Source organism: Trachypithecus francoisi, unplaced genomic scaffold (genome assembly GCF_009764315.1).
Source record: "Trachypithecus francoisi isolate TF-2019V2 unplaced genomic scaffold, Tfra_2.0 Contig01585, whole genome shotgun sequence".
NCBI lineage: Eukaryota > Metazoa > Chordata > Mammalia > Primates > Cercopithecidae > Trachypithecus > Trachypithecus francoisi.
Genome location: NW_022681444.1, coordinates 9,531,551 through 9,559,203, shown reverse-complemented (window position 1 = coordinate 9,559,203; position 27,653 = coordinate 9,531,551). Strand labels below are relative to the sequence as shown.

The 27,653-nt window shown below is 44.8% G+C and overlaps 1 protein-coding gene across 11 annotated transcripts in view; it reads left to right on the top strand.

The window, feature by feature from the left end:
• RAPGEF1 (Rap guanine nucleotide exchange factor 1) overlaps window positions 1-27,653 on the top strand; it is a 166,609-nt gene that overhangs the window by 29,430 nt on the left and 109,526 nt on the right. For 6 of the 11 annotated variants that reach the window (XM_033194537.1, XM_033194556.1, XM_033194531.1 and 3 more), the window contains exon 1: window positions 2,045-2,969. The exons of the other annotated variants lie outside the window; for them this stretch is intronic. In XM_033194537.1, coding sequence (XP_033050428.1) covers window positions 2,906-2,969 — 64 coding nt within the window. In that variant the 5' untranslated portion in view covers window positions 2,045-2,905. Of the gene's footprint in view, window positions 1-2,044; window positions 2,970-27,653 lie in introns of those variants that run through there. 11 annotated transcript variants of the gene reach the window in all.

The window sequence follows — 27,653 nt, the reverse complement described above, 5'->3', positions numbered from 1 at the left end:
GGGCACAGGAGCCTCAAGGAGCTGCCCCAGACACGGCTCCTGACTTCAGGGGCTTTGCACTCCTGAGAGGGAAGAAACTCCAGGGCTGGGAGTGGCCTGAGCTAAGGAGTGGGGAAGTGGAGGAAACAGGCCCCAGCCATCCACACCCTCTGACTCTTGCTAGGAGAGGAGAGTTTATTTTATGGATTAGAAACTCTGGTTAACACATTCCAGGGGGAGAGGACAATCAGTGTGTGTATGTTGGGGATAATTCTCATTGGTTTATTCCGTCACCTATCCACCCATTTATTCAACAGAGAGCTATATAAATAGCACCTACTGTGTGCCAGGTATTCTGCTGTGCAGCTGGTTTCATTGGACCCCTCTAGCATGGTGGGGGTTCCCTGTGCTTTATTCCAGTTTGTGGCTGCAGTTTAATCTGGGGAGGAGCTTGCGGCTCTGTGAGGGAAACGGGGAGCCTCTGCACGCATGCTCCTTCCTGCCGCCTCATTGGAGAGGGTGCAACAGACACATACTATTTGCTTTGCCAAGTTTGGAATCTCAGGCCGTGATTTTGCAAAAATGACCTCTGTATTGGTAGATCAAAATATGAGGCCTTAAGATTTTGTAGAGATTTGGATTTTGGTTTCGTCTGTTTTGCATAAATTGGAAAGATTATTTCCCCCTCCTTTAGAAAGGAAGGGCCTGGTATAACACAGTGACCCACTGCGCCCAGAAACTAACAGGGCGTTAATTGCCTCTTAAACTTAGTCTCTCTGGTTCTGTGGGTCTTTTATGGAATGTTGTCTCAAATTTTACTCCAGTTCTATACTTACTCCCATTTTTTACCATCCAACTCTGTAAAATAAATTTACTTTGGTGCTTTTGGCTAAATTGACCAAAGCCAGACATCTGCCACCTAAGCTAATATATTTTCAGTCTACAATTATAAAAGTGATGAAGGGCTGGGCATGGTGCTCACGTCTGTAATCCCAGCACTTTGGGAGGCCGAGGTGGATGGATCACTTGAGGTCAGGTTGAGACCAGCCTGGCCAACATGACGAACCCCCATCTTGACTAAAAATTCAAAAATTAGCTGGGCATGGTGGCGCACACCTGTAATCCAGCTATTCAGGAGCCTGAGGCAAGAGAATCACTTGAGCTCAGGAAGCAGAGGTTGCAGGGAGCTGAGATTGCGCCACTGCACTCCTGCCTGGGTGATAGAGCAAGACTCCATCTCAAAAAATAAATAAAATAAAATAAGCAGAGTGCAGTGGCTCACACCTGTAATCCCAGGACTATGGGAGGCTGAGGCAGGAGTTTCACTTGAGGCAGGAGTTTGAGACCAGCCTGAGCAACATAGGGAGACCCTATCTCTACAAAAAGTTTTAAAAATTAGCCAGGCAAGGTGGCATGCACCTGTAGTCCTAGCTTCTTGGGAGGCTGAGGCAGGAGGATTGCTTGGGCCCGGGAGGTTGAGATTGCAGTGAGCCATGATTGTGCCACTACACTCAGCCTGGGTGACACAGCAAGACCCTGTTCCTGCCCTCCCCCCAAAACAAAGATAAATATTCACCAAGGACTTCCTGAGTGTCAGGCAGCATGCTAGGTACTTCACAAATGTTCTCTTGTATTTGATTCTTATTACAGCTGAGGAGGTGGGACTGGAATTATGCCCAGTTAACAGATAAGGAAAGTGAGGCTACTGTGCTCAATTGGCAAAGCCAAGGGGCAGAGCTAGGATTTGCACCCAGGCTGGAGTGCAGTGGCGTGATCTCGGCTTGCTGCAACCTCCCCCTTCCAGGTTCAGGTGATTCTCCTGCCTCAGCCTCCCAAGTCACAGTTTTTGTGCCACCACGCCTGGCTAATTTTTGTATTGTTAGTAGAGACAGGGTTTCACCATGTTGGCCAGTCTGGTTTTGAACTCCTGGCCTCAAGTAATCCACCCACTTCAGCCTCCCAAAGTGCTGGGATTACAGGCGTGAGCCACCTCGCCCAGCTCAGAGCCTGCGTTCTTACCCATACCATGCTGTGGGGATTCTTTAGGAGTTTTATAACCTCAAACTCTGGGACTAAAATAAATGAAATCTTTTCATCCACCTCGACATTGTCTTCCTTTTTACCAAGAATATATGATTGATTTCATTCCCTTCTTTTCTTCCAGAAAACCCATCGTTCAGAATTTAGATAGTGTAGCACTTTCTCCAGCACAATTTTTCCCACAGTGCAGTGGAAGTTTGGAACGTGAGGTTATAAATTCTTAGCTGTGTTTGTCCCCAAGGTGTTTTCTTCTTTGGAGACTGAGGTGTAGCAGTGTTTTTTGATGTCTTGTTTTGTTTTGTGTTGCCCTTGGAAACACAGCATTAGTGAAATCAGCTTGTTTTCTCTGACAGTACTTGTTACATGGTGCACACTGGTCTGATCGTGGGACTCTGAAATAGAAGGCGTGGCATAAGGGTCTGTGTGAAAATGGTTCTCCTGGCATGCCCCAGAATGGTTCATTGATGACTTTCAGCTTTTTTGATCACCTGATTCCCCATTTCTCCTGCGGGGAAAAGTGGTATTAAAAGTATTTGGACATAAAATTCATCTTTCCAGCCGCTGCTGTGCTGGTGAGTAATAAAGTGTCAAAAGGATGACGAGGAAAGAGCTTCTTAATATAGACCATGCCTGAGACACACCGGTAGAGCGATAACAAGCCCTTTCTTCTGACTTCCTCCCTGGGGCCGAAGGGATTTTGAAAGGCAGAAGGCAAAGACTGTTCAGAATGAGATTCCTCAAGCTTCCCTTGTGAGGCTGCCTGGGCTCTGCTGCTGGGTGATTTGGGATGTCCAAGAGATGATCCCCTTTCAGCCAGTGACTCTGTCCTCAGTTGCTGTTCCAGAAAGACGCTGGGGCTGGGAAGGGCCCTGTGCCCTGCTTTAAAATGGGCAATGCTATTGAAAAACAGAAGCCCTTGAAACGAAGTCATCTGTACCCCTGGAAACAAGGTAAGAAAGCCCTGCGCTTCCTTTCCAGGAAGAAGCAAGAAGGCAGTTTTCTCTGAGAGACTGGCCCAGCACCAGAGCTGAAGTGCCTGGGGAATCACTTTCCAGAGCAGAAAGCACTGGTAGTCCAACATGGTTTCAAGAAAATTCACAGTTCTTCTGAGGAATAAGATGATTCCTCTCTCAATATGAGGGCTTGGTTTGGCTGACGGTTTAGGTTCAACTTGATATGTTTCATTCAGTGCAGTATGTGTCTGTTGAAAATTTTTACTTTTTTTGAGACGGAGCCTCGCTCTGTCACTCAGGCTGGAGTGCGATGGCACGATCTCGGCTCACTGCAACCTCCGCCTCCCAGGTTCAAGCAATTCTCTGCCTCAGCCTCCTGAGTAGCTGGGATTACAGGCACCCGCCACCACACCCGGCTAACTTTTGTATTTTTAGTAGAAATGGGGTTTCACCATCTTGGCCAGGCTGGTCTTGAACTCCTGACCTCATGACCCACCTGCCTCCGCCTCCCAGAGTGCTGGGATTACAGGTGTGAGCCAATGCGCGTGGCCGAAAATTTTTACTTTTTTAGAAATATTCCAAGTCAGGCAGGTGCAGGGGCTCACGCTTGTAATCCCGGCACTTTGGGAGGCTAAGGCGGGCAGATCACTTGAGGTCAGGAGTTCGAGTCCAGCCTGGCCAACATGGTGAAACCCCATCTCTACTAATAATACAAAAATTAGTCAGATGTGGTGGCAGGCACCTGTATTCCTAGCTACAGGATGAGACAGGACAATCGCTTGAACCCAGAATGTGGAGGTTGCAGTAGCTGAGATTGCACCTCTGCACTCCAGCCCGAGTGACAGAGTAAAACTGTCTCAAAAACAAGAAAAAAAAAAAGAAAAAGAGATATTCCAAGTCAAAGCTTTGATATCTAGTAGTTTGAGGCTTTTGTGATATTTTTGGTTTAGAGAATGTTATTAACAGCTTTTAAATATATAGCACTCCCAAAAGTTCCAAAGTACTTTCAAGGTACTTTCTGTAAAATCTTAACATTTATCCATCCTGGACACCCAGGGAGTGGGATAGCAACCTCTCCTGACACCTGCTCTGTCTTTCTAGGGTTTGGGGTCATGTCAGCTTGAGAAGGAGGAAGTTGGCAGGGCCACAGAGCAGTGCAGTACGTTTGGAACTCAAGGACCTTTAATAGTGTGTCAGTGCAGGGCAGTCTTCTGATGCACTCAGCGGCCTTTTTTCATAGTTACTGACCCAGGAGGCCGGCTGGCTGGCAGACATGCCAGAGATGACACATGTGACACTTCACCAGGTCTTTGTCTCCTCTTGCCAGAAGAAGTTGCAGTAGCATTTGACCGGTAGCAAGACAGTTTGTTCACAGCTGCATATATGGGTGTGTTTATGAAAAGAAAAAAAAAATAACTGGAAGAAAATGCATGGAAATGTTAAGAGCAGTTGCTGTTTGTCAAATGATAGATCTTTTTCTCTTGAAAAGCAAGTAGGTGGGATGCTAATTTACTGTCAGGTTCCAGCCCTTCTGACTTTCCATGAGTCATTCTTTTGTCTGACATGTTACTTTGGAAAGGGTACTCCTTAGCCATCCTTGATTGGATCCTGGTTTGAACAAAACAGCTATTAAAGACATTGGGGGACAGTTCGGGAAATTTGAATATGAACTCCAGGGTGGATTATAATGAGGAACTGTTGTTCATGTGATTATGTGTGATACGGTGCTGAGTCATGTAGGAGTATGTGCTTTTTTGAATAGTCATGCTGAAGTATTTAGGGGTGAAGAGTTATGCTGTCTATCATTTACTGTCTAAAATCACAATCACTCTGTGATTTTCCCTGTGTACACGTTAATAAATTTGTATGCCTTTTCTCCAATTAAAAACAATACTGTAATCCCAGCACTTTGGGAGGCCGAGGCAGGCAGATCACTTGAGCTCAGGAGTTCAAAACCAAGACCAGCCTGGGCAACATGGCAAAACCCCATCTCTACCAAAAATACAAAAAATTCACCAGGCATGGTGGCGCGCGCATGTGGTCCCAGCTACTCAGGAGGCTGAGATGGGAGGATTGCTTGAACCTAGGAGGCAGAGGTTGCAGTGAGTCGAGATTGCACCATTGCACTCCAGCCTGGGTGACAAAGCAAAACCCCCGTTTCAAAAAAAAAAAGAATCCCAGGGCACCACCATGACCCTGATCTGCAGCCCACATTCAACGTGGTTGTGAAATCTTGATGAATGAATGATGGCCCCAGGTTCCAGGGCAAGTAGCACTGTCTGTGTCTAGTTTAGGGACAGGCGAATGGGAATCCCGGGCATATCGTTATGTGGATTTGCTACAGGCAGTTGGGACAGCCCAGACGGCCCCTGATTTCTGCCCCGGTGCCCCTGTTTTAGGTGCTTCGGAGAATAAGACTTTAACCAGAGCCAAAGATGATCATGATTAGGAAGGGCAGGCCCAGAGTGCGTTCCAAAGGCAAATTTAAAGGAAACTGTTATCTGCCATTTAGATCATTTACGTGTGTTTCCATGTCATACACCTGGGGAGTTGAAAAGCCGCAGGGGCGGAACACCAGTGTGAAAAACATGACCCTCACAGCCTCCACCTGCATTTTATGCTTGCTAGAGAAGCTTCTCTAGTGATTTGAGACAGTGTGGGACACATACCCGATGAGGAGACCACTATACTGTCTGACTTATGGTTCTGGTTTTTATTTTTTGATAGCTCTCAGGACCAACCCCACACAGAAGAAAATGTGTTTTACGATAATGGATGCTCTTCGTGGTTGAGAAATCTGACTCATTTGTATTACCATAGTGAGTTCCAGCAGGCCCCAAACAGAAAAAAATAAGATGGGAAGTGGCACGAGGCAGTGGCTCAAGTGTGATCCTGAGAGTTCCAACCAGAGTTCTGGCCCAGCCCGCTCTCCGACCTTGAACAGATGCATTTTCTAATGCCAAATGCCCTGGCTTTCCTTGTCTGCACTGATTTCAAACTTCCAGCTTCCAGAACAATAAGACTATAAATTACTGTTATTTAAAGGCACCCAAATGTGTGGTACATTGTTATAGCAGCCATAACAAACTAAGATAGTGGGTACAGGTGGGAGAAGCAGTGATTATTGATTGTTAACCGTAACTAGGCTTTCCTTGTCTACAGTGGCCTGTTCCAAATGACTGCATCTTATTGTGTTATTTAATTTACATCCGCAGGTTTTTTTTATTATTATTATTGATCTGTTTACCACTTGATTGTAAACCACCTGAGGGCAGGCAGTCGCAGGGTTCATTGTTTTGTCCTCGGCACTTGCACGGTGCCTGGCACATGTGCCCTCTGTGAGTGCTCTCTGGCTGTAGTTTCGCTGCTGGTATAAAGAAGGGTAGGCGTATGCAGGGCATGGTGGTTCCTGGTGCACAGTGCACAGTGGACATGCAATAAATAGTGGTTACCAGTGCCAGCAGGTGTATTTGGGACTTAGAAGGTGGCAGGTGGTTATTTGGGACCTGGAAATGTTCATTCTTAGCCTTTCATTGCCCAAAGTAGAAACATTGGAGAATGAAAATAGGTACACCTTCCTCTATCCCACAGCAGTTCTGAGTTTACAAACAGTAAATGTATTGATGATTGTTCAGTTGCAAATATTGCTTCACAAAAGCCCCTCTTAAAGAGTCAACATTTAGTCGTTGATTCATACAACTGGAGGAAACTTTGAAATTTAGAGCTAAATTGAGCTTGTCTGAAATAGGCTTATAATCCTACCCTCCCAGAGGTAGGCAGGCAGGCAGGCACCCTGCCTGACTGGCTCCTTTCCTTCTTTCCTTTCCTTTTATTCCTTCCTTTCCTCTCTTTTTTTTTTCTTTCTCTCTTTCAAAATAATTTGAAGAGTTGCTTACAGTGTTCATTTTGGCTCTTGGGAGTACAGCACTGACAGAAGTTTCCTTGGGAATTAAAAATTGCAGCAGTAATTGCAAATTGAATTGTTATCTCCTTCAAAAATCCCAGCAGCTCCAGGCCATAGCAGCCTGGTAAATGGAAATGTTAATGATTTGCATGTTTGTACACAGTGTGGGTGTGAGCGAATGAAATTAACACCCTTAGTAGAAGAGCTGAGTATAAAAAGCTTCAGCCCACAGGCCTTGGTGGATTGTGGGGTTTGCTGTGCTATAAGCAGATTGGCAGGCCCAGTTGGGGCTGGGGGTGGCAGGGGGTGAGTTAAGGATTTGCCTCAGTTCTGAATGCGAGTGGTTCTTCTGCCATAGGGGCATATTTAGAAATGTTTGCTTTCCAGCCAGCAAAGGTGTTTAGACTCGCCTCTGCAGACTAGATGGCAAAGTAGCATCTGGTGCAACTGGATGCCCATGTGCCAGCTAATTAATATTGATCCGGAATGCACAAGGGCTGGGTGCTGCAATAACCACCAGCTCAGTGCGTTCGAGCTTCTAAGTAAGGCAAGACAAATTACTTCACATTTCCAGGCCTGTTTCCTGATCTCTAACTGAGATTAATAATAATACATACTTTGAGGGACTACTGTGAGCACTAATGAGATAATTCACATGAAGGGGTTATAGCCCTTAGCATACAGTGAGCATTTAATGAATAATAGTGATTCTTGTTATGCGTTGCATAGTAGAGAGAACCTTGGATTGACCAGATCCATGGACATGGATTATCTGCCTGTCTTCATCCCAGTCCCAGTGGCTGTATGAGTTTGGGTAATTCTCCACCTGTTTCCATCGCTCAGTTTAATGTATCACATGCCCACTCGTCTTGAAGGACCCCTTGCAGGCCTTGCATCAATGACCATCAGCATTGGTCACACTGCCTTTCAGATCTGCTAGCTCCTTGGAGCATTCAGTACCTGCTTAGACAGCCTCAGTTTGGCTGAGCTGAGAGATCACAGGAGAGCTTTTTATGGTGTTGAATTTCTTTGAAAATTTCTTTAGAACTCTGGAACCCAGGTGCCAGGGTGGAGTCTTTGTTCTCCCACTTTCTAGTTGGCTGACCTTCAGCAAGTTACTTAATTTCTGGGCCTCAATTTCCTCATCTGCAAATAGTGCCCACTTCCTAGGGAGATGTGAGGATGAAGGAGTCTGTCCATGCAAAGTGCTTAGGACGGTGCATGGCTTGCAGTCAGTATCCAGTCAGTGTTTATTATTGTTATTACTTTTAGGTCACATACAGCGAAGTTACGTTTGATTTTGGTTGAAATGATGTTACATTATTAAAGAAAAACATTGGAGCAAACGGACACAATGCAAACAAGAAAATGCATGTTGAGTGTCTAAGCCTAAAAGACATAAAAGACTGGGCATGATGGCTCACACCTATAATCCCCGCACTTTGGAAGGCTGAGGTGGGAGGATTGCTTGAGCTCAGGAGTTCAAGACCAGCCTGGACAACATAGTGAGACCCTGTCTGCAAAAATTTTTAAAAATAAAATTAAATTAACTGGGCGTGGTGGCACACATTCAGTGGCATGATCATGACTCACTACAGCCTCTGCCTCCTGGACTTAGGTGATCCTCCCTGTGTGTCAGCCTGGGTGAGCTGAGGTCCTGTCTTAAAATGAATGAATGACCTAAAACATAGTAAGGCGGCTAAAGTGTTAGTTGGTGCCATTATTCTTTTTCAGAGTGGCTGCACACGATGCATATTTTTCATAGAGTTGTCAACATGTGCAAATAATTTTGCTTTTTTTCTTTTAATTTTATGCTTCTATGTGGTCTTCATATCTACTATGACTGTGACATTCCATCATGTTACTGTTCCATAACTTATGAAATCATTCACCCGCTGTTGAATACTGAAATTATTTCCACTTTTTACAGGTCAGGCAGCAGTAAGTAGCTTCATTAATATAGTTTTGTGATTCTGTTGGATCATGTCCTTAGGATAAGTTCCCAGTGTAAAGTTCCCAAGCCAGGAACATAGAAATAGCTTTAAGGATCTTGCCTTGTTGTTTTCCAAAAGTGATGCATTTTCATGAGTGATGTATAAATTTACCAGTTATTCACAAGCACATCAGTGCTGAATATTATTTTGAAATCATTCCTCTTGTAAAACGTAAACTACACTTACAAACGCCATTTTGATGAATTATCTGATGGCATGGGACTCAGAGAAAGGGTATGGGAAGTTCAAAAGCCATTATCAGTGTTAAGAATCCGTTTCGTTAGAAAATTCTAATTTCCCACAGTCATTTGCTTAGGGCTTGACTCAATCTCATTGAAGTGCTGAGTTTCGTAGAAAAGAGACCTGAGGCCTTATTTAAGCATACCCAATTACCATCACAACTTTTTGTCTTCTGCCTCCCAGAGAGCAGTGATTATTAAATACTTAGTTTCTTCACATGAAAGAGACAGAGTGAACCCAGAAGTGTTATTAACATTGTTAATGTAATGCTTACTGTTAGGCAGTGTGACTAATGACCCAACAATCCCTCTTCGCTGCTTCTGTAGAGGGCTAACCATTTCCCCAACTGCATATGTATGACAAGAGCATCAATTTCGTTGTTAGGAAAATAGATACATTAAACAGCTTGCTGGGAGGGTGGTTTGAATCAGCTAGTGCAGAGCGTCAGGGTGTTGGAGTGAATATAATGGACAAGGCCATTGGTTCATCAGTGAGCTTAGAAGCCATATTCGGATGTAGTCATAAACTGGTTCGGGGTAGGAGAAGAAGGTAAACAAAAGATTATTTAACGTAACTTTGGAGTCACAGATGTCTTGAGCTAGAAGAGAAGAGTAAAAATCTCAAATTATTCCCTAATTTTGCCAGTGAAGAAATTGAGGCTTCTAGAAGTGAAGTAACTTGTCTGAAGCCCTGCAGCTAGTGTGTGGCTTTGTGTCTCCTAAGTTAGGATAGCAATATAACAGTGATATAGTAATGCATGTAATAATATAAAGCCATACAACATATTGTATGTTATGATTTTATATTTACATGTTACAGAATATTCAATACATTGTATATGCAATCCCTTATGTATTGTATTGTATATAATATGTGATACAATAATATATGTAACAATGATACAATAATAACATATTGGGATACAGTATTACAATGATGCCTGTGGCTTCCTCTTTGCCAGGCGTGGCACTGAAAGGTCTGTTTATATTAGGAGCTTCCATTTGGGAGCAGTTGATAGGTAACTAAAGTGTCCCAGAAATGGGTTTTTTCTTAAGTGAAAGATCAGATGTTGGAAATGGAAACCCTAAGTGTGACAGAATTTTTCTCATGAGAAGTGTGGGTGTAGTTTTGGGTGTGGGTAAGAAAAGGGAAGGAAACTTCATTCTGTCATCAGATACCTCCAAATTTAGAACAATATCTATCGTAGCCATTGGCTTTCGGATATGCTTTACCCTGGGAACATGCGTAAAATACATTTCCGTGTTTGGCTATTTCTTTCCCAGCTGTGTAGAGGGTGTCACCATTATTTTAGATAATAGCCATGGCCAGTGGCCACTTTATCTCTAATCACTTTTCGCTGATTGCTTCTAAGGCATTTCATTTCAGATGTTACTTTTTGCTGAAATACCTGGGTGGCTGTTTCAGGGGCCTCATGGACTACCAAGGAGTTTGCCCCCAGGGGTTGGTGAACTTCTAAAAGCGCCAAGTCGTGAATATTTTATGCTTTACAGGCCCAAGAAGCAAAATTAAGACTATTATATAGGCCGGGCACGGTGGCTCAAGCCTGTAATCCCAGCACTTTGGGAGGCCAAGATGGGCGGATCACGAGGTCAGGAGATCGAGACCACCCTGGCTAACACGGTGAAACCCCGTCTCTACTAAAAACTACAAAAAACTAGCCGGGCGAGTTGGCGGGCACCTGTAGTCCCAGCTACTCGGGAGGCTGAGGCAGGAGAATGGCGTAAACCTGGGAGGTGGAGCTTGCAGTGAGCTGAGATCCGGCCACTGCACTCCAGCCTGGGCAACAGAGCCAGACTCCGTCTCAAAAAAAAAAAAAAAAAAAAAAAGACTATTATATAGATACCCATAAAACCGTTTAAAGTGAAATCATTTAAAAATATGAAAACCATTCTTCACTTGCAGGCTACGAACAAGCAGCCTGCACAGACAGGTCCGGGTGAACTTGGGCTATGGGCAGGAGTTTGCCAGTCCCTGACCTGCAGTGTGGCTTTGGTTCGGGTGTTCTCTGCAGTCATTCTTACTCTGGAATCCAGAAGCAGGTCACTCATCAGTTTAAAAAGGTCAAAGAATCTTGTGATTTTTGGGCCAGAAGACGACTGAACCATGACCCCCCCCCGCCCCCAAGCTGCCTCCTGTTTGACTGGGGTCGTTCAGCTAGCCTGGCACACACACATTCAGGTCTCCATCTATGCAAATGGAGACCTCCTTCTCCTTCTCACCACTGTAAGGAGAAATAGACAGTGGAAGTTTTGTAGAACCTCGTGATTAACTATAGAGGCTTTCAGCATTTTTCCTTTACCATTAAATGGGACACTGTACTAAAAAAAATTCTGTTGTTTCTATATTTGTTCATTTATTGATTGGATGTTCATTCATCCAACAAATGTTTATTGAACAGGTCCTATGTCACCACTGTTCCAGGCACGGGGGGTACCTAATGAGGAAAATAAGACAACTCTGCCCTCTGGAGTTTTTAGTTTACATGTGAACAAGTATAACATTGTAGGCTTTTGGATGACAGGTGTCCTATAGAGGAGCTAGGGAAGGGGACAGGATGCCGGGGGAAGAGGGTTGTTAGTTTTACGTGTGATGGAAAGGGAGAGTGATCAGAAATAAGGAGCAGAAGCCTATGTGTTGCAGATGGCTGGGCAGGCGTGCTCCGGAAAAGGAAGAGGTGGCACAGAAGTCCCGAGCTGGGAGTGTGTGACTAGGGCGGAGGCTGGAGACCCATGGCAGATGAGGCCAGGCCTTGAGATGACTGTAAGGACTTGGAAGGGAGAGCCAGTGGGATTTGCTGAGGGGTTGAGTATAGGGTGCAAGAGAGAAAGAGGAGTCTAGGACGACCCCAGTGGTTTTGGCCTGAGCATCAGAAGGTTGACGTTCGAAGCAGGAGTGCTCCAGTGGCACAGATTGTGGGGGACGATTGGGGCTGTGTGGGTGCAGAGTGAGTTTGAGGTGCCTGTCAGAGATCAAGGAGGTGGCCATTAGGCCATTAAAATCTGGAGTTCAGAAAAGAAATGTAGGCTTTTTTGAGAGTTGTTGACATAAAGACGGTGTTTAAAGCTATGAGACTGGGTGAGATGACCAGCAAGTGAGTCAGAGAAGAGCGGGGGCCATAGCCTGAGCCCCAGAGCACTCCAGCATTAGGAGGTGGAGGAGATGAGGGAGCACCAGCAGAAACCTCGAAAGACCTTCCAGGAAGGTAGGGGGAAAGCAGTAGATTGGTGTTCAGAAGCCAACTGCAGGAAGTGTTCCTGAGGAGGAGGCTGAGAGGGGGCTGCGGTGACACATGATGCTGACTGCGTCAAGTCACGTGAGGGCCAAGACTTGGCCTTGGCATTCAGTAACATAGTGGTCACTGGAGACCTCGACAAGAAGTGTCAGTGGGCCAGGCGCGGTGGCTCACGCCTGTAATCCCAGCACTTTGGGAGGCCGAGGCAGGCGGATCACCTGAGGTCGGGAGTTGGAGACCAGCTTGACCAACATAGAGAAACCCCATCTTTACTAAAAATACAAAATTAGCCGGGCATAGTGGCACATGCCTGTAATCCCAGCTACTTGGGACGCTGAGGCAGGAGAATCACTTGAACCTGGGAGGCAGAGGTTGCAGTGAGCCAAGATCGTGCCATTGCACTCCAGCCTGGGCAACAAGAGCGAAACTCCGCCTCAAAAAAAAAAAAGTGTCAGTGGAGTGTTGAATATGAAAGTGTTAAAGAACAAGCAGAGGAGAATTGGCCACAGGGAGCGTGGGCCCTTCTTAGAGTTTTGCTGAAAGCAGGAGTGAAGACACAAGGTGGTAGTTGTTAAGGGTATTGGAGTCAAGGGAAAGTTTTATTTATAAAGGGTGAAATAATGGCAAGGTTGCGTGCTGATGGGAATGACCTGGTAGAGATGGAAACATCGCTCAAGACCAGGAGACTGGCCGGACAAGAGAGAAGTCCTGATTATCAGCTGCGGCGCATCGAGTATTACTCCAGTCATTGCTGACAAATCACCCCGGTATTTAGGGAGCTTAAAGAACAACTGGGCACCTAGTTTACACTTCTGCAGCTGGCAGTTCAGGCTGGACTGCTGGGCTCCTGGTCTTGCCTAGGGTCCCTCAGATGTCTACAATCAGCAGATGGGAGGGCTTATCCCTGGGCCTCAGGCTAGCCCAGGTTCCCTCCCCTGGTGGGGTTGCTCACCTCAGAGGCGGGGTGGGGGGCAGAGGCCCCAGGTCAGAAGCCGCACAGTCACCTCCACTTCTTTTCATTGGCTAAAGCAGGCCACAGGCCAGCCAGCCCAGATTCAAGGGGAAGGGAGAGAGAGACCTGCCCCCTCCCTTTACCCGTCCTTCTAACAGGAGAGTGCAGAGTCATCTAGCCAAGCTGTGGGTGTAAGGAGCAGGGAATCATTTGGCCATTACTGCAAACAATCTGTCACAGCTGTCTGTGAACTAAGCGTGTTGCTTTCGATCGTCACAAGAGTTCTTTGGGGTAGGTAGTATGATTTTGATTTTACAGATGAGAAAACCAGGTCACCAAGTGTCCCGTAACTTGTTCAAGATCATGCAGCTAGTAAGTGGCAGAATTGGGACCTAAACTGGTCTCCGACGTCAAAGCCCCTTTCTTTCCTGTTCTCCCTTCCTGCAAGTGTCTGTTTACAAGGGCAGACTAGAGGGCCCCTCCTCCCTTTGCTTGTCAGGCATGAGAATAATATTTTGGTGGATGATGATTATCTCATAATCAGGGTGGACTGAGGGAAGTGGTCATCTTGTTGTGGCGTGCATGTTTACTGTACAGGGATTGGACAACTCTATGAGAATCCCATTGAGGTCACAGTGGTGTGTTACTGACAGAGATTCATGTCTCTGCTCTCAGCTGGTCCCTCAGTGCTCTTTGACAGTCTTTGCCCTTGTCCTTGGTCAGCTGACTCTCCTGTCCAGATAGTCACACATGTTCCCCTTCACGCCCCACTTTGTTCCAGGCCTCTGATTTCCTCTGCCTTTACCCTGGCCCCTCTTTCTGTCCCTGACACAGGTACACTCAGCCTCTAGTCCAGGTTCCCTCTGCCCAGGTCCTCTTCCCTCCAGAACTTGTCATAATCAACTGTCTTTTCAACTAAGTGGACTTCACACTTTCCAAGAGCAGAATCCAAAATGTGGGAAAATTTGAATTAGCATCAGGGAACTTTGGCTCTGCCACTGGTTGTATAAGTCTTGAGCAGGTCCTGTACCCTCAGGTTCACGAATCTGGGAAGAGTGGGCACCTTGAGCCATCTCCAAGGCCATTCAGGGAGAGCAAGATCTCTTTATGTCTGCCTTGGAAACCCTTGGCCTAGAGCTCAGTTCTGTTGCAGCGGCTGCATTGTGTCCTGGGTGTATACCTGACAGCCCTGCATTTTGCTGCAAGAGCTGCAGCCTTCTCTCTGCCCTCTCCTAATTCAAGTGTCAAAACCTTGTTGGCCCCAGAGCTAGAGCAGCTGCCAGCCACTTCGCTCATTTAGGAAAGCAGGAGGTAGGTCCTGTGCTGAGTCCACAATCTCAGCAAAGACCTCAGTGAAAATGTTTTCCAACTGTCTTTGGATAAAGGGAGCAGAGCAGTGAGTAATTAGGTTCAATCACCCATTTCAAGTCTCTGTGACCCTGGTTATATAGGGAGCCCGGAACTGGGCCCTTCTTGGAGTCCCTGGGTTGGGATCTGAGCCAGCTGAGTGTGAGGGAGGGAGGGAGCGAGAAGGGATGGAGGAGAAGCCTGAGCCAGTGGAGGGCTGCTGTCTCTGCTGCGCTTTCAGCAAACTGATCTCAGGCATGACATTCAGGATGCAGAGTTGCTCCTTACTTTTTTATGTAGCTTGCTACGAGAAAATAGTCCTGCTACTTATGTATCAATGTAATCTTGGGGAAATTACTTCATTTCTGTCAGCCTCAATTTACTCATCTGTAAAATGAAGGTACCTGCCTTAGCGTATGAGGCGTGAATGCAAGAATACTTGACAATACTTGGCATAGAGTTAGCCCTCGATAAATTTCAGCTGTCATTGTTATTATAGAACCTTCACATTTTGTTGTGTTTATATTGTAAATCATTGGTTAAAGATGTTTTTATTGTCGTGATAGCTCCGTACTTTCAAGATGCATCCTTGTAGTATTTCTTATCCATTTAGCTATTGATTCACTGAGTTGGTATTTATCAGACACCTTATGGACAAGGAACCCTTGATTATTATCTTTCTGTTCAGGTTATGATAAGCTGTTCATTTCTTAGCACTTGCCACTATGATATTCAGAGCTACAGTTCACTGAGCACCTGTTTCAATAGAGTTGCTCACTGGAGAGATAGATTCTAAAGTTAGTGCATAAAGAGAACATGGCACAGAGGAAGAATTAGCCTTGAAAGATCCCTTAAATCGTCCGTAAAGTACAGTGTACATCGGAGGTCATCAGACTTTTTCTATAAAGACCATATAGTAAATATTTTAAGCTTTGTAGGCCACATGTGGTCTCTGTCACATATGCTTCTTTATTTTCCTTTTTATAGCCCTTTAAGATGGAAAAACCTTTTGTTAACTCTGGGCCCTTAAAAAACAGGCCTTTGTCTACATGAACAGACTGTGTGGTATGTCTTCTCTAGGATGGTCCAGGGGTCCCCGCCTCCTGGTATTCACACGCAGGTGTCATCCCCTCCCTCTCTGCATCGGGGCTGGTCTTGTGACCAGTAGAATACAGCAGAAGTCATACAAGATGTTGTAGCTTCCGCCAGCCTGTCTCTCTTGGATCCCCTGCCCTGGGGGAGACCAGCTGTCCTGTGGTGAGGCGAGGCCACAGGTGAGGGTCTGTGACTCCAACTAGCAGCCCACAGGGAAGGGAAGCAGCTCTTCCAGCCCCAGTCAGGCCTCAGGTGACTGCAGCTTCACGAGACGTCTTCCTGAGCCAGAACTATCCAGCTTGTGTCAGCCACTCTGCCTTTCAGTTCATTATAAAATCCGCAGCAGGGAACAGGGTGCAATGAGGAGTTCTAAAGAATGCCTGCTTGCCTGCAGAGTTACTTTGATTTTTTATTTAAGTGTCTGCTGGTTACACTTGTCCACAAATCTGTTTATGGAGAAGATGCGATGGGAACACGTCATTCATGGGTGTTCTCATTATCATGCATCTCTTGGAGTTTCCATCATTCCAGCCAGAGAGAGAACATTTACCATTCAGCAGATGGCTGCATATAGACATTTAAGTTAAGTTTCCTGAGGGAGTGATGCACCTCTTCTGGGTGAGCCAGACATTGAGGTACACCACTCAGTCCTGGCAGCAGCCCCCACTAAGGTCAGGATTGGTGGCTAAACATCTAACTTGATCCAACTCACTCCTGATGCCCCCGCCTCCACTGATACCCAGTGTGGCCTCTGCTGTAACACAGCAGTGCGCTTGCGATCTGGGGAGAGCTTTTGCTTCCACATTGAATAGCTTCAGATGGCTTTGCTCTTTTTCGGTTACGCCGAAAGGCCCTTCTACACTAAATGGCTCATCCATGGGTAGCTACCATTGACCTCTATCGTGTGGCCTGCTTTGGGAAGACAAGCTGGGTCAATTGGTTCTGCCTCAGAAATTTGAAACCGAACACGGAGAGGCATTCTAATCATTGGCGGGGATTTGAGCTAAAGAATCTACAGATTGGAACCAGGCAGCCTCTGTGTGCTTCCAAATTATGAGAGAGTAGTAACTCAGAAGAAGCACGTTCATGCATTTGTCTGATGAACATTGATAAGGCACATGCCAGGCCTTGTTTTAGCCACTTGGGTTCCAGATCTCCTCATGAAACCTATATTCCTAGTAGGGGAAAATACACAATAGACAATCAACATTATCCATGAGTGAGCTGCATGTAAAGAAAGTGTGAAGGTGATGAGTGCTGTAGGAAGGAGGATAAGGGGGCAGCAGGAATTCCAGGGATCGTGGGGTCAGGTTGCAGAGCTAAAGAGGGTGTCCGGGCTGGCCTCATTGAAAGGTGAGATCTGCATCAAGTCTTGAGAAGGTGAGGGAGCTGGCCAAGCAGATAACTGGGGCACAGGCATGCCAGGCAGGGGGACCTGGTAGGTATTGAAGGAACAGCACGAGACCAGTGTGACTGGAGTAGAGTGAGCGAGAGCGTGCCAGCCTTGGAGGTCATTGCAAGATTACATTTCTGTTTCATTTTAACAAACCTTTGAGCACCTGCTCTGTGTCAAGTAGTATTTGGCACAAAGCTTTTCAAACGTGGGTTCCTCATCTGAACCACATAATACAGAACTCTGTGACTATTCAGCTCTTCAGCTCTTCCAGGAGTGTGACACAGCTGATGCTTTCTGGATGCGTGGAAGAGAAATTCATTCAGTACATCCAGTGCATGCCCTAGGGTATTAGGCCTCATTCTCTGCTGGAACCCTGACTGAAAAAGGCAGAATTCCTCCTCCAGCCCCTGCCCTGTAATTACAGACTAGTAAATACTATGAAAGATCAGAAGTAGGATCTGAAGGGTAAGTCAGAGTTAACTAGGTGAAATGTGAGGTGGGCCCTTGGGGAGGGAGAGGATACTGTCTAGGTGAGAAAACAGTGGGCAGAGACCTGAGGGAGAGGTGGGAGAGGGGGTGAGATGGATTTTGTAGGGCCTGTCAAAGCCTTGAGTTTAAGAGCACTTAAACTCAAGCTCAAGCTAAATAGCCATTAAGTGTTTGGGAGGAGAGAGAGAGAGAGAGAGAGAAGCGAGCAAGAGCGAGAGTGCCTCGGAAAGTCAAGAATGGAATTCTTAGGCTACCTTGTATTTGCAGGCAGACGATGGCAGCTTGGATAAGGGTGGTGGCAGTGGGACAGATTCCCTGGATATCATGGAAACTCCAAGAGGACTTGGGAATGGATGGGATCTGGGATTTGAAAAGGTATTGTCAAAAGACAGCATTACAACAAATGTAAAGACCTGAATTGGCTCTTACTTGTGATTCCAGAATTGGGCAACACTTGAATAGAATTGAGTGTTCTGATGGGCCTCGCAGAGGAGGTTGCTTTTATAGAAAGAAAAGAACTGAGGAAAGCAGAAACAGAAAATAAAAAGCAGGTTGGTTGTTTCAGAGTTACTTTTCTTATAAAGGTTAAAGCAGAGGGAACTTTCTTATCATCCAGCTACAACTGACCTGTTTGGGGATTTGGCTATTCTCTCTCCTGATTTCTCGGAAGGTCAGATAAAAATCTTATTTCGGCTTAGTGGTATGGAACTTCAGCGTGAGTGGCGCCATTTTGGTTTGGTCTGTTGGGCCTATTGCAGGAGCTCAGTTCAAACCAATGACCTCCTATAAATTTAATTTAACAATTTCTCCCTTTTTGTCATGCTGTCACCTAGGAGACAGTGTGACCAAAGCTTAGGGCATCAGCACTACTCCGTCATCATTATTTTGGGGTTTGAATCTTAACACGTCATTCATGGGTGTCCTCACTATCATGCATTTCTTGGAGTTTCCATTATTCCAGCCAGAGAGAGAACATTTACCATTCAGCAGATGCTGCATATGCACATTTAAGACTTTTTTGAGAGGATACAGTGCACCAGGGAGACTACTGTTGTGGCTAATGACTATGAGGATGATAATACCAAGAGTCTGGAGTATGCCCCTTAGCCAGGGTCCCCATGAACCAAACCAGCTGAAATCATTTAGATCAAATAATGAGCCAGATGGGGAATCTACCTGTTTTAGCCAAGCAGCTTATTTGTTCGGTTTATCCATGTGCAACAAGAAGCATTAGCAACTGTGCAGATTATTTCCTGTTCGGCTAGAAGGTAACATTTCTGTTACCTACCATCCCATGACTAGGTTTGGCATGACAGATCCATTTTTTTCATCAAGTCTCTGTAGAAGCTACTGATTGTGCAATTCCAGCGATATAGCATTATCCTGCCAAGTGAAAAAGGTAGGCATAAGCAAGGAAAAATCAAGAGGAGTCAGAGTCTCATTATGATAAAACATCTTGTTCTGATGTCTTGGGAAAAGCTGTCCACAGCATGAAGTTGTCAGCTTCTTGTCCTGGTTTGCAGTTTGACTGTCTGTGAGTATAACATCTGGTGTTTGGGTGAACTCTCCGTGGCCTACATATCACGTATGAGACCTGTCCCTCACAATATACATGGAGTTGTCAAGCTCCAGCTTGTGGGGCTTTTGGGACAGAGCAGTTCTTGTTCGTATTTGGAGAGTTGTAGCCAGATGTTTCCAAATAGGAAAGTAGAAGAATTCCGGATCCAGTTCAGTCTACAAATAGTAAAAACTCAAAAACAACGAACAGGGCTACAATCTAATAACAGGTGTACTATAGTTTTTCTTCTGAAACATAGTTTTTTCCCTACAGTCACCCTCATTTCTACTAAAGATAATCAAAGCAAGGTGAATTTTTTTTTGCAAAATAAGCTTAGTCTCGTCAAATTTGACCTGATTACACAACTCCAGTAACGCTAGTGATTGATCACAAAGTTTGCTTTGCTGGAACTTTGGATAAGAAATCTCAGATTGAACTTTTAAAGGACTCTCAAAGCTAGGAAGCCAAACTGATATTTCCAACTATATTCTGTTATGACAGCAGACTCATATTGAACTTAATGGAAATAACAATACTAACGCAAAGATAAGAAGAGTCACAAATAATTTCCTAATTCTGGAGAGATTAGGTAGGGAGAAAACATAAATATTTAGTTTTTGTTCATAAGAGTATAACTTTACCAAATTGCTGAAAGCTAATATAAGGAAAAAGGTTTTTTTTTTTTTAATCTAAGAAATAAAATGCCAGCAATGGGTCAAATTAAAAACCGTAGGCCGGGCGCGGTGGCTCAAGCCTGTAATCCCAGCACTTTGGGAGGCCGAGACGGGCGGATCACGAGGTCAGGAGATCGAGACCATCCGGCTAATACGCTGAAACCCCATCTCTACTAAAAATACAAAAAACTAGCCGGGCGAGGTGGCTGGCGCCTGTAGTCCCAGCTACTCGGGAGGCTGAGGCAGGAGAATGGCGTAAACCCAGGAGGCAGAGCTTGCAGTGAGCTGAGATCTGGCCACTGCACTCCAGTCCGGGCGACAGAGCGAGACTCCGTCTCAAAAAAAAAAAAAAACAAACCGTAAAACCCACAATTATTATTTATCATTTTATTCCGTTTCATGTCACTAATTTTTGTTCTGCTTGATCTTGGTCAGTAGTTTCACGAGCCCATCAGTTTCTTTATTAGAGTTATGGAAACGTTTACCCAGTCCAATGGTATGATCTTAAAGTTATCAGAGACGTCTTTCCGTGAAAACACAACATTTTAGGATTATAGTTGCTTGCAAAAAGCATTGAGAAAAGCATCAGAATAAAGCAATTAACTGTGGATAACAAGACTTAAAGCAACCATGATTAGAGATCTGATGAGGGTTCATTATAATAATTCAGTTGACAAGGAAATTTGGCTGTTCCTGTGGCATACAACAAGTTATCATGATAACCAGAATTATGACTGCCAACATATCAGATGATCAGATAAGCCTAATTGGAGTAATGTCTCTCTTTTTCAAGGTGAGGGACTCGTCCTTGGATGTTTTCTGCTGGCCCAGCTGAGAAACCTCAGAGTGAATTTGAGATCAGAGAGACTTAATCTAAAATTGATTTTGGGAGGTTTGTCAAAAATATCAACAGGTTTAAAACAATTAAAATAGTATCACAGGTCATTGTGGAAATAATAGTTGTTCATTTAACCAGTGATAATTAAAAGACTTCAGGAGACAAAGTAAGTTACATAGTTGTCAGCAAAACTTACCTCCTTTAATATTGAGAAGACTCACGTTTCTTAAGTAATCAAAGGCCTAATAAAAGAAAACACAAAGCACAAAAAATTGTCTTGATAAAATGCAAAATCTTTATTTCTTAGGCCAATTATCTAGAAGGAAAGAAAAACCTTTCGCCATTTCTTATTAAGAGTAAATCAGGCCGGGCGCGGTGGCTCAAGCCTGTAATCCCAGCACTTTGGGAGGCCGAGACGGGCGGATCACGAGGTCAGGAGATCGAGACCATCCTGGCTAACACTGTGAAACCCCGTCTCTACTAAAAATAAAAATACAAAAAACTAGCCGGGCGAGGTGGCGGCGCCTGTAGTCCCAGCTACTCGGGAGGCTGAGGCAGGAGAATGGCGGGAACCCGGGAGGCGGAGCTTGCAGTGAGCTGAGATCCGGCCACTGCACTCCAGCCTGGGTGACAGAGCGAGACTCCGTCTCAAAAAAAAAAAAAAAAGAGTAAATCAATACTCCAAGAAAGCCTTGAGAAAAGCATCAGAATAAAGCAATTAACTGTAGATAACAAGACTTAAAATGACCGTGATGACCTCGTATTAACAGAGAGAACCAAATTCTGTTTAACATCTTTTTATTTTATTTATTTTTCTCAGACAGAGTCTCGCTTTGTCACCTAGGCTGGAGTGCAGTGGCACAATCTCGGCTAACTGTAGCCTCCACCTCCCAGGGTCCCACCTCTGCCTTCTGAGTATCTGGGATGACAGGTGTACATCACCACGCCTGACTAATTTTGTATACTTTTTTTGGTAGAGATGAGATTTTGCCATGTTGCCCAGGCTGGTCTCCAAATCCTAGGCTATGGCGATCTGCCCTCCTTGGCTTCCCAAAGTGCTAGGATTACAGATGTTAGCCACCGTGCCTGGCCCATCAGTGTACTTTTGATATTAATGCTCAATTTTTAGAAAAAAAAGTTTTAGATAAAATTGGATGTTATAAATAATTTCCTTTTAATTTTAGTTTGATCAAACATAAAATTCCTTTCACAAGATTCATCTTCCACAAACCTTTTACCATTTCCTGATCAATTCCATTTGTCCTCTAATGTTCCTCTTTCTCATTTTGGAAGAACCATCACTCTACTGTAGAAAGAAAAAATTACTTTCTTTTTCCCTTAACAAAGTCTCATACTTTATAACTTCCTATTTAAAACGTCTCTTATTTCCCTCACATACAGAGTTATTTCCTTCTAGTTTTAATGGTCATCTATTAATTAGACTTTTTAACTCTTGGTAGCCTTAATTTCTAGTGAAAACTAGGGAGTGAGCGGATTTAAACTGTTTTATATCAGCATTTTGTACATGAGCACCATTTCTTAATGTTTAGGAACATGTGCCCTAGTAATACAGTTTTTTCATGTTTATTAACAGACTCTCAAGGCCTACATGTACTTAATTTATGCCATATAAAAACAAGATGCTAAAATACATATACTTTACATTTATATTCAGATACTAATGTTTCAGTATTTTAACTTATTTAGAAACAACTCAGACATTTCATAACTATTACTTAATTTAACATAACTCGACTTTAAGATTTCAAGTTACTGGCTGGACGCAGTGGCTCACGCCTGTAATCCTAGCACTTTGGGAGGCCGAGGCGGATGGATTGCCTCAGCTCAGGAATTGGAGACCAGCTTGGGCAACACAGTGAAACCCCATCCCTACTAAAATACAAAAAATTAGCCGGGCATGGTGGCAGGCACCTGTAGTCCCAGCTACTCGGAAGACTGAGTCAGGAGAATCGCTTGAACCCAGGAGGCAGAGGTTGCAGTGAGCCGAGGTTGCAGCACTGCACTCCAGCCCAGGCAATAGAGCAAGACTGTGTCTCCAAAAAAAAAAGAAAAGAAAAAAAAGATTTTCAAGTTACTGAAAAGGATTTTTGAAACTATGGTTTAATTCATCTATAAACCTTTATCCCCTTTACATTGACCTAATTTAGTCATTCTTTTTTTTTTTTTTTTTTTTTTTTGAGACGGAGTCTCGCTCTGTCGCCCAGGCTGGAGTGCAGTGGCCGGATCTCAGCTCACTGCAAGCTCTGCCTCCTAGGTTCACACCATTCTCCTGCCTCAGCCTCCCAAGTAGCTGGGATTACAGGCGCCGGCCACCTCACCCAGCTAGTTTTTTGTATTTTTTAGTAGAGACGGGGTTTCATCGTTTTAGCCAGGATGGTATCCATCTCCTGACCTCGTGATCCGCCCGTCTCGGCCTCCCAAAGTGCTGGGATTACAAGCTTGAGCCACCGCACCCAGCCATCGTTCTTAATATATATGCTTAAAATGCTTCTTAAAACTAGTCAGTGAAGGAGTTCAGGAAATGCCATTCGGGAATATGTCGCATTAGTATATTGATCGCTTCCAGCTGCATGTACTTGAAATATAACGAATGCAGGGAGAGGCGTTCTCTGAACTCGTACCTGCCCAAAGACAGATTCTCAGAAGCACTCAGCTGTCATGAGTCCCTCCTCTGCCCCATCATCTTACGTTATTTTATTTTTGTTGACAAACAAGACAGGTATAAAAAAAATTACAGAATCAAAGAAACAGAAGTTAAACATGATTCTTTTTATTTCAAACCATTAATCTTTCCATTTTCTGTTCCATCACCCTAAGCAGTTGTTAGCTAGGCAACCCTAAATCTGTCCTTCCAAAAAGATGACTCTTGGGTGAAATGAGTTTAAAAACTGACATCTCAGAGGCATAAAATTAAACACTATTATTTGTCAAAAGAAAGAAAGGGGTCAAGTGGGAAGCCCAGTTAAGACACAGTGGTCCAAGGTGAGGCTTATTATTTGTTTTGTTTTTTTTTTTAATTTTTATTTTGAGACGGAGTTTCGTTTCTATGGCCCAGGCTGGAGTGCAGCCTCCACCTCCCAGGTTCAAGTGGTTCTTCTGACTCAGCCTCCCGAGTAACTGGGATTACACCATACCTGGCTAAAATTTTGTATTTTTGGTAGAGACAGAATTTTGCCATGTTGGCCAGGCTTGTCTCAAACTCCCGGCTTCAAGTGATCTGCCCACCTTGGCCTCCCAAAGTGTTGGGATGAGAGGCGTGAGCCACCACGCCCAGCCACAGGCTTGTTATTTAGATTTGAGTCTTGCTTTCTTCATTGTAATAGTTTCTAGTGATTCAGGGTGCAGACAGGCAGAGCCCTTACAAAATGGAGATTTCCTTTATAGATGTAAATTTCTTACAAAGTTTCAGAGTAGCCAGCTGAATGCCAGAAATATAGCCCCCTGTACATTTTCTTTAGCAGTATAAAGTGAGTCAAGGATGCCACCAGGTTTCTGGCTTATGTTCATGGGTAGTTAACATCCACTGGGAGAAGAAACACAGGACACTTGCTGACACTGGTTTATGTATAAACAGTGAATTGTGGTTCTTTTAGGGCTTTTTCCATTTTTATTCACCAACAGAGTTTAAACCATTGACTGGAGGTGTTCACAGACTCGGAATCATTGACTTCAGTTCTTCCCAAAGTTCTTAGCTTGTGGGATTTGGGGGCTTTTAAAGGGAGTGACCTGGGGTGACAATTCTCTACCTTGAGAGATCTCCCTTTCGTTTGGCACGGTGTCTCCAGCGCATCTCCTCTAAGCACCTCTGCCCAGGCAGGTAACTGTGCATGAACTAACCTTGGAAAAGTCAAGAGACCTGGCTGTGGCTCATTTTTCTTTCTTTTCTTGGGTACTTGGGCTCCTAATGCAAACGCTTCTCATTCAGAGGTTCCAGGGAGCCTCCATCCATGAGCGACTCCCATGATTTATGGAAGAACTGCTGTGTATCTTCACGTGGGTAACGCGCTTGTTCCACACAGCCTGCACCGTTTTGTTATTAAACTCTTGGGACCCATGTGATAGTGGAGTATCAAGATTGACAGGTTAATTTCCCATTTATATAGAAAAGTGTATGAAAATTGATTTTTTTAAGGCATGGGGGTGGAGGATCCTGGGATGTGTGGCATGGAGGGAGAGAAGATTAAGCATTTAGTGTTTGTCAGCTACATTTAAACTTGTCCTGCTTAGCACCAACCTAGGAACTGCTCTGAGTTCTAAAGGAATCACAGGAGGCTGGCTGTACAAGTGGCTGCATTGCCTCCATGCATTTCCTTTGCTTCTTTCCATTAAAAGCCAAGGACCACCTTACTCTTGGCATTTTAAAAAATGAAATCTGAGGAAAACATGCTCAGTTGAGAACAGACTTTTGGGGAGGAGTGAATGGGAATTCTATGCAAGGCCGGGTATGGTGGCTCAGCCTGTAATCCCAGCACTTTGGGAGGCCAAGGCAGGCAGATCACTTGAGGCCAGGAGTTTGAGACCAACCTGGCCAAGATGGTGAAACCCCGCCTCTACTAAAAATACAGAAAAAATTAGCCAGTGGTGGTGGCAGACGCTTGTAGTCCCAGCTACTTGGGAGACTGAGGCAGGACATTTGCTTGAACCTGGAAAGTGGAGGTTGCAGTGAGCTGAGATCATGCCACTGCATTCAAGCCTGGGGGACAGGGCAAGACTATCTCAAAAAAAAAAGAAAAAAGAAAAAGAAACTGTATGCAAGTTACTTGATTGGCCACTCAGAAAGCTTACTGATTGATTATGAATTGAGTCTGTTGTCCAGGCTTGCATTCTCAAATTTTCCAGTATTGTCAAGAAGCCAGAGGCTGGTATTGATTTAACATAACATTTGACTTAACATAACAGATCCTATTGGTAATTTTATTTTATTATCTTTGCATGGTTTTGAACCTCAACACCTCAGCAGTCAACTTATTTTACATGTTCCATTTCATCAGAACTCCATCATAGTTCAACTAAATCATTAGAGTATGATGATGTAGTTACATTTAAGTACTCTGAATGTAAAACACTGGGGCTGAGAAAACATACACTGAAACCCACTTTCTTCATCAGCAGATGTTAATGAGGACTATCTAAGTCTCTGGTACTGTGCTAGGCACTGAGCAAAATAGAGGCTTTGCCTGCCTTTTCCAGGAGGCATCCTCTCACTGCCGGGTGGAAAACAAAGGCGGTAGATGTAACCTACAGTACAGAGAGGTGAATGCTGTGCAGAAAGCTGTGACCTCATTACCCAGTCTAGGAGGTCAAGGAAGCTCTGTGGGAGAAAATAATTATTCAAACAGGAGGGAACCCAGCATCTTGTGGACGGCCTGGATGGTGACTGTGTTGATTTCAGGCCGATTGGGCAGCTCCTTGTATGGCTGCCCAGTTGTGTCGTGGAGCTGCATTCCGTACAGTCGGGGGTTGGGTCTGAAAAGTCCACGCAGCACCAGTTGCCCATAGTCATAATCAAACAGAGAATCCTTGTCGGAGACCCACAAAGCCGGTTGTCTTCAGCGTTGGAACAGAATGCTGTTTCTTAAAAGCGGGGATGGCAAATGGGCCAAATCCAGTTGGCTGTCTGTTTTTGTAAATAAAGTTTTGTTGGAATGCAGCCATACCCATTTAGTTACGTATTGTTGGTGCTGCTTTCTCACCAAAATGGCAGTTGAATATTTGCAGCAGATTGTATGGCCCACGAAGTCCAGTGTCTTGTATGTTGCCCTTCAAGGAAAGTTTGCTGCCCTCTGCTTTGGAGCAAATGAAGGAATTTGTTTTATATTTGGGCACTATGTTGTAAAAAGAAAATCGTTGCCTTTCAACACCAGAATCGTAGCAGCGAGGTGAGATGTTCACACCCCAGAACACATGAAGGAACTGAGGAAGCCGCCACCTCACCTCTCCATCTGATGCTCATCTGGGATCATATGTGCTCTGACTCAATCGGAGAGTGATTTGCCTAAAATGTGTTTCCTTCCTCCTTTCCCTGCCCTCTCTGTCTGTCTCTCTGTCTGTCCAAATGCACGTAGCTAAATTCGCCTGAGTTTTCTCCATACTCCATTGTATGCCCTTCCCCCTCCTTCAGTTGCAGTGGACAGGCTGATGAGAAAAGAGCAGAACCAGGTTTAATAATGTGGATGAGGCACTTCTGCCGACAGAAAGCTAAAATGATGTCTAGTGATTCAGTAGCAAAACGTGGTAAGAGAATGAGCTGTCATTGTGACACACAGTTAAGCATATTGAACCCCAATATAACTGTAACTCCCTACACTGGATTCACATTGGAACTGACTGCAGTCTCAAGAAGACATGCCCTTATAAATGAGCACTGTTAATCAGAATTTGGGGATGGGAGTTAGTTTTAGTTGCGTTTAGTTATAAATGTGGTTTGATTTTACAGTTGTAAAGGAGCTGGATGCATATGGCAGAGAGACTTTAAGGTGACCCCTAAGATTCTTGCCTCCTGGAGTTGACACCATTGTCTCCCCTAGAGTTGGATGTGGTCTGTGACTCGCTTCCCGCTTCTAACTCCTCTTGCCAGCTGACTCCCTCTGGGGCCCTTCGTCCTGGCTCGCTTTGAGGCAGAGGCCCCTGTGGCAGGGAGCTGAAGGTGGCTTCTGCCTACATCCAGCAAGCAGGGGACCTTAGTCCTACAGCTGCAAGGAAATCAGTTCTTCTGCCCACACCCCAAGTGGACAGCTTGAATGAAGACCCTTCCCTGGCAGAGTCCCCGCTGTGCAGTACCCTCATTGCAGCCTTGCAGGGACCCAGCTAAACTGTGCATGAACCCGGACCCCTGACCCACAAAAGCTAGGAGAGGATAAATGTGTATTGGAAGCCACTGAGTTTGTGTGCTTCGTTATGCGGCGATACGAAACGTTTCA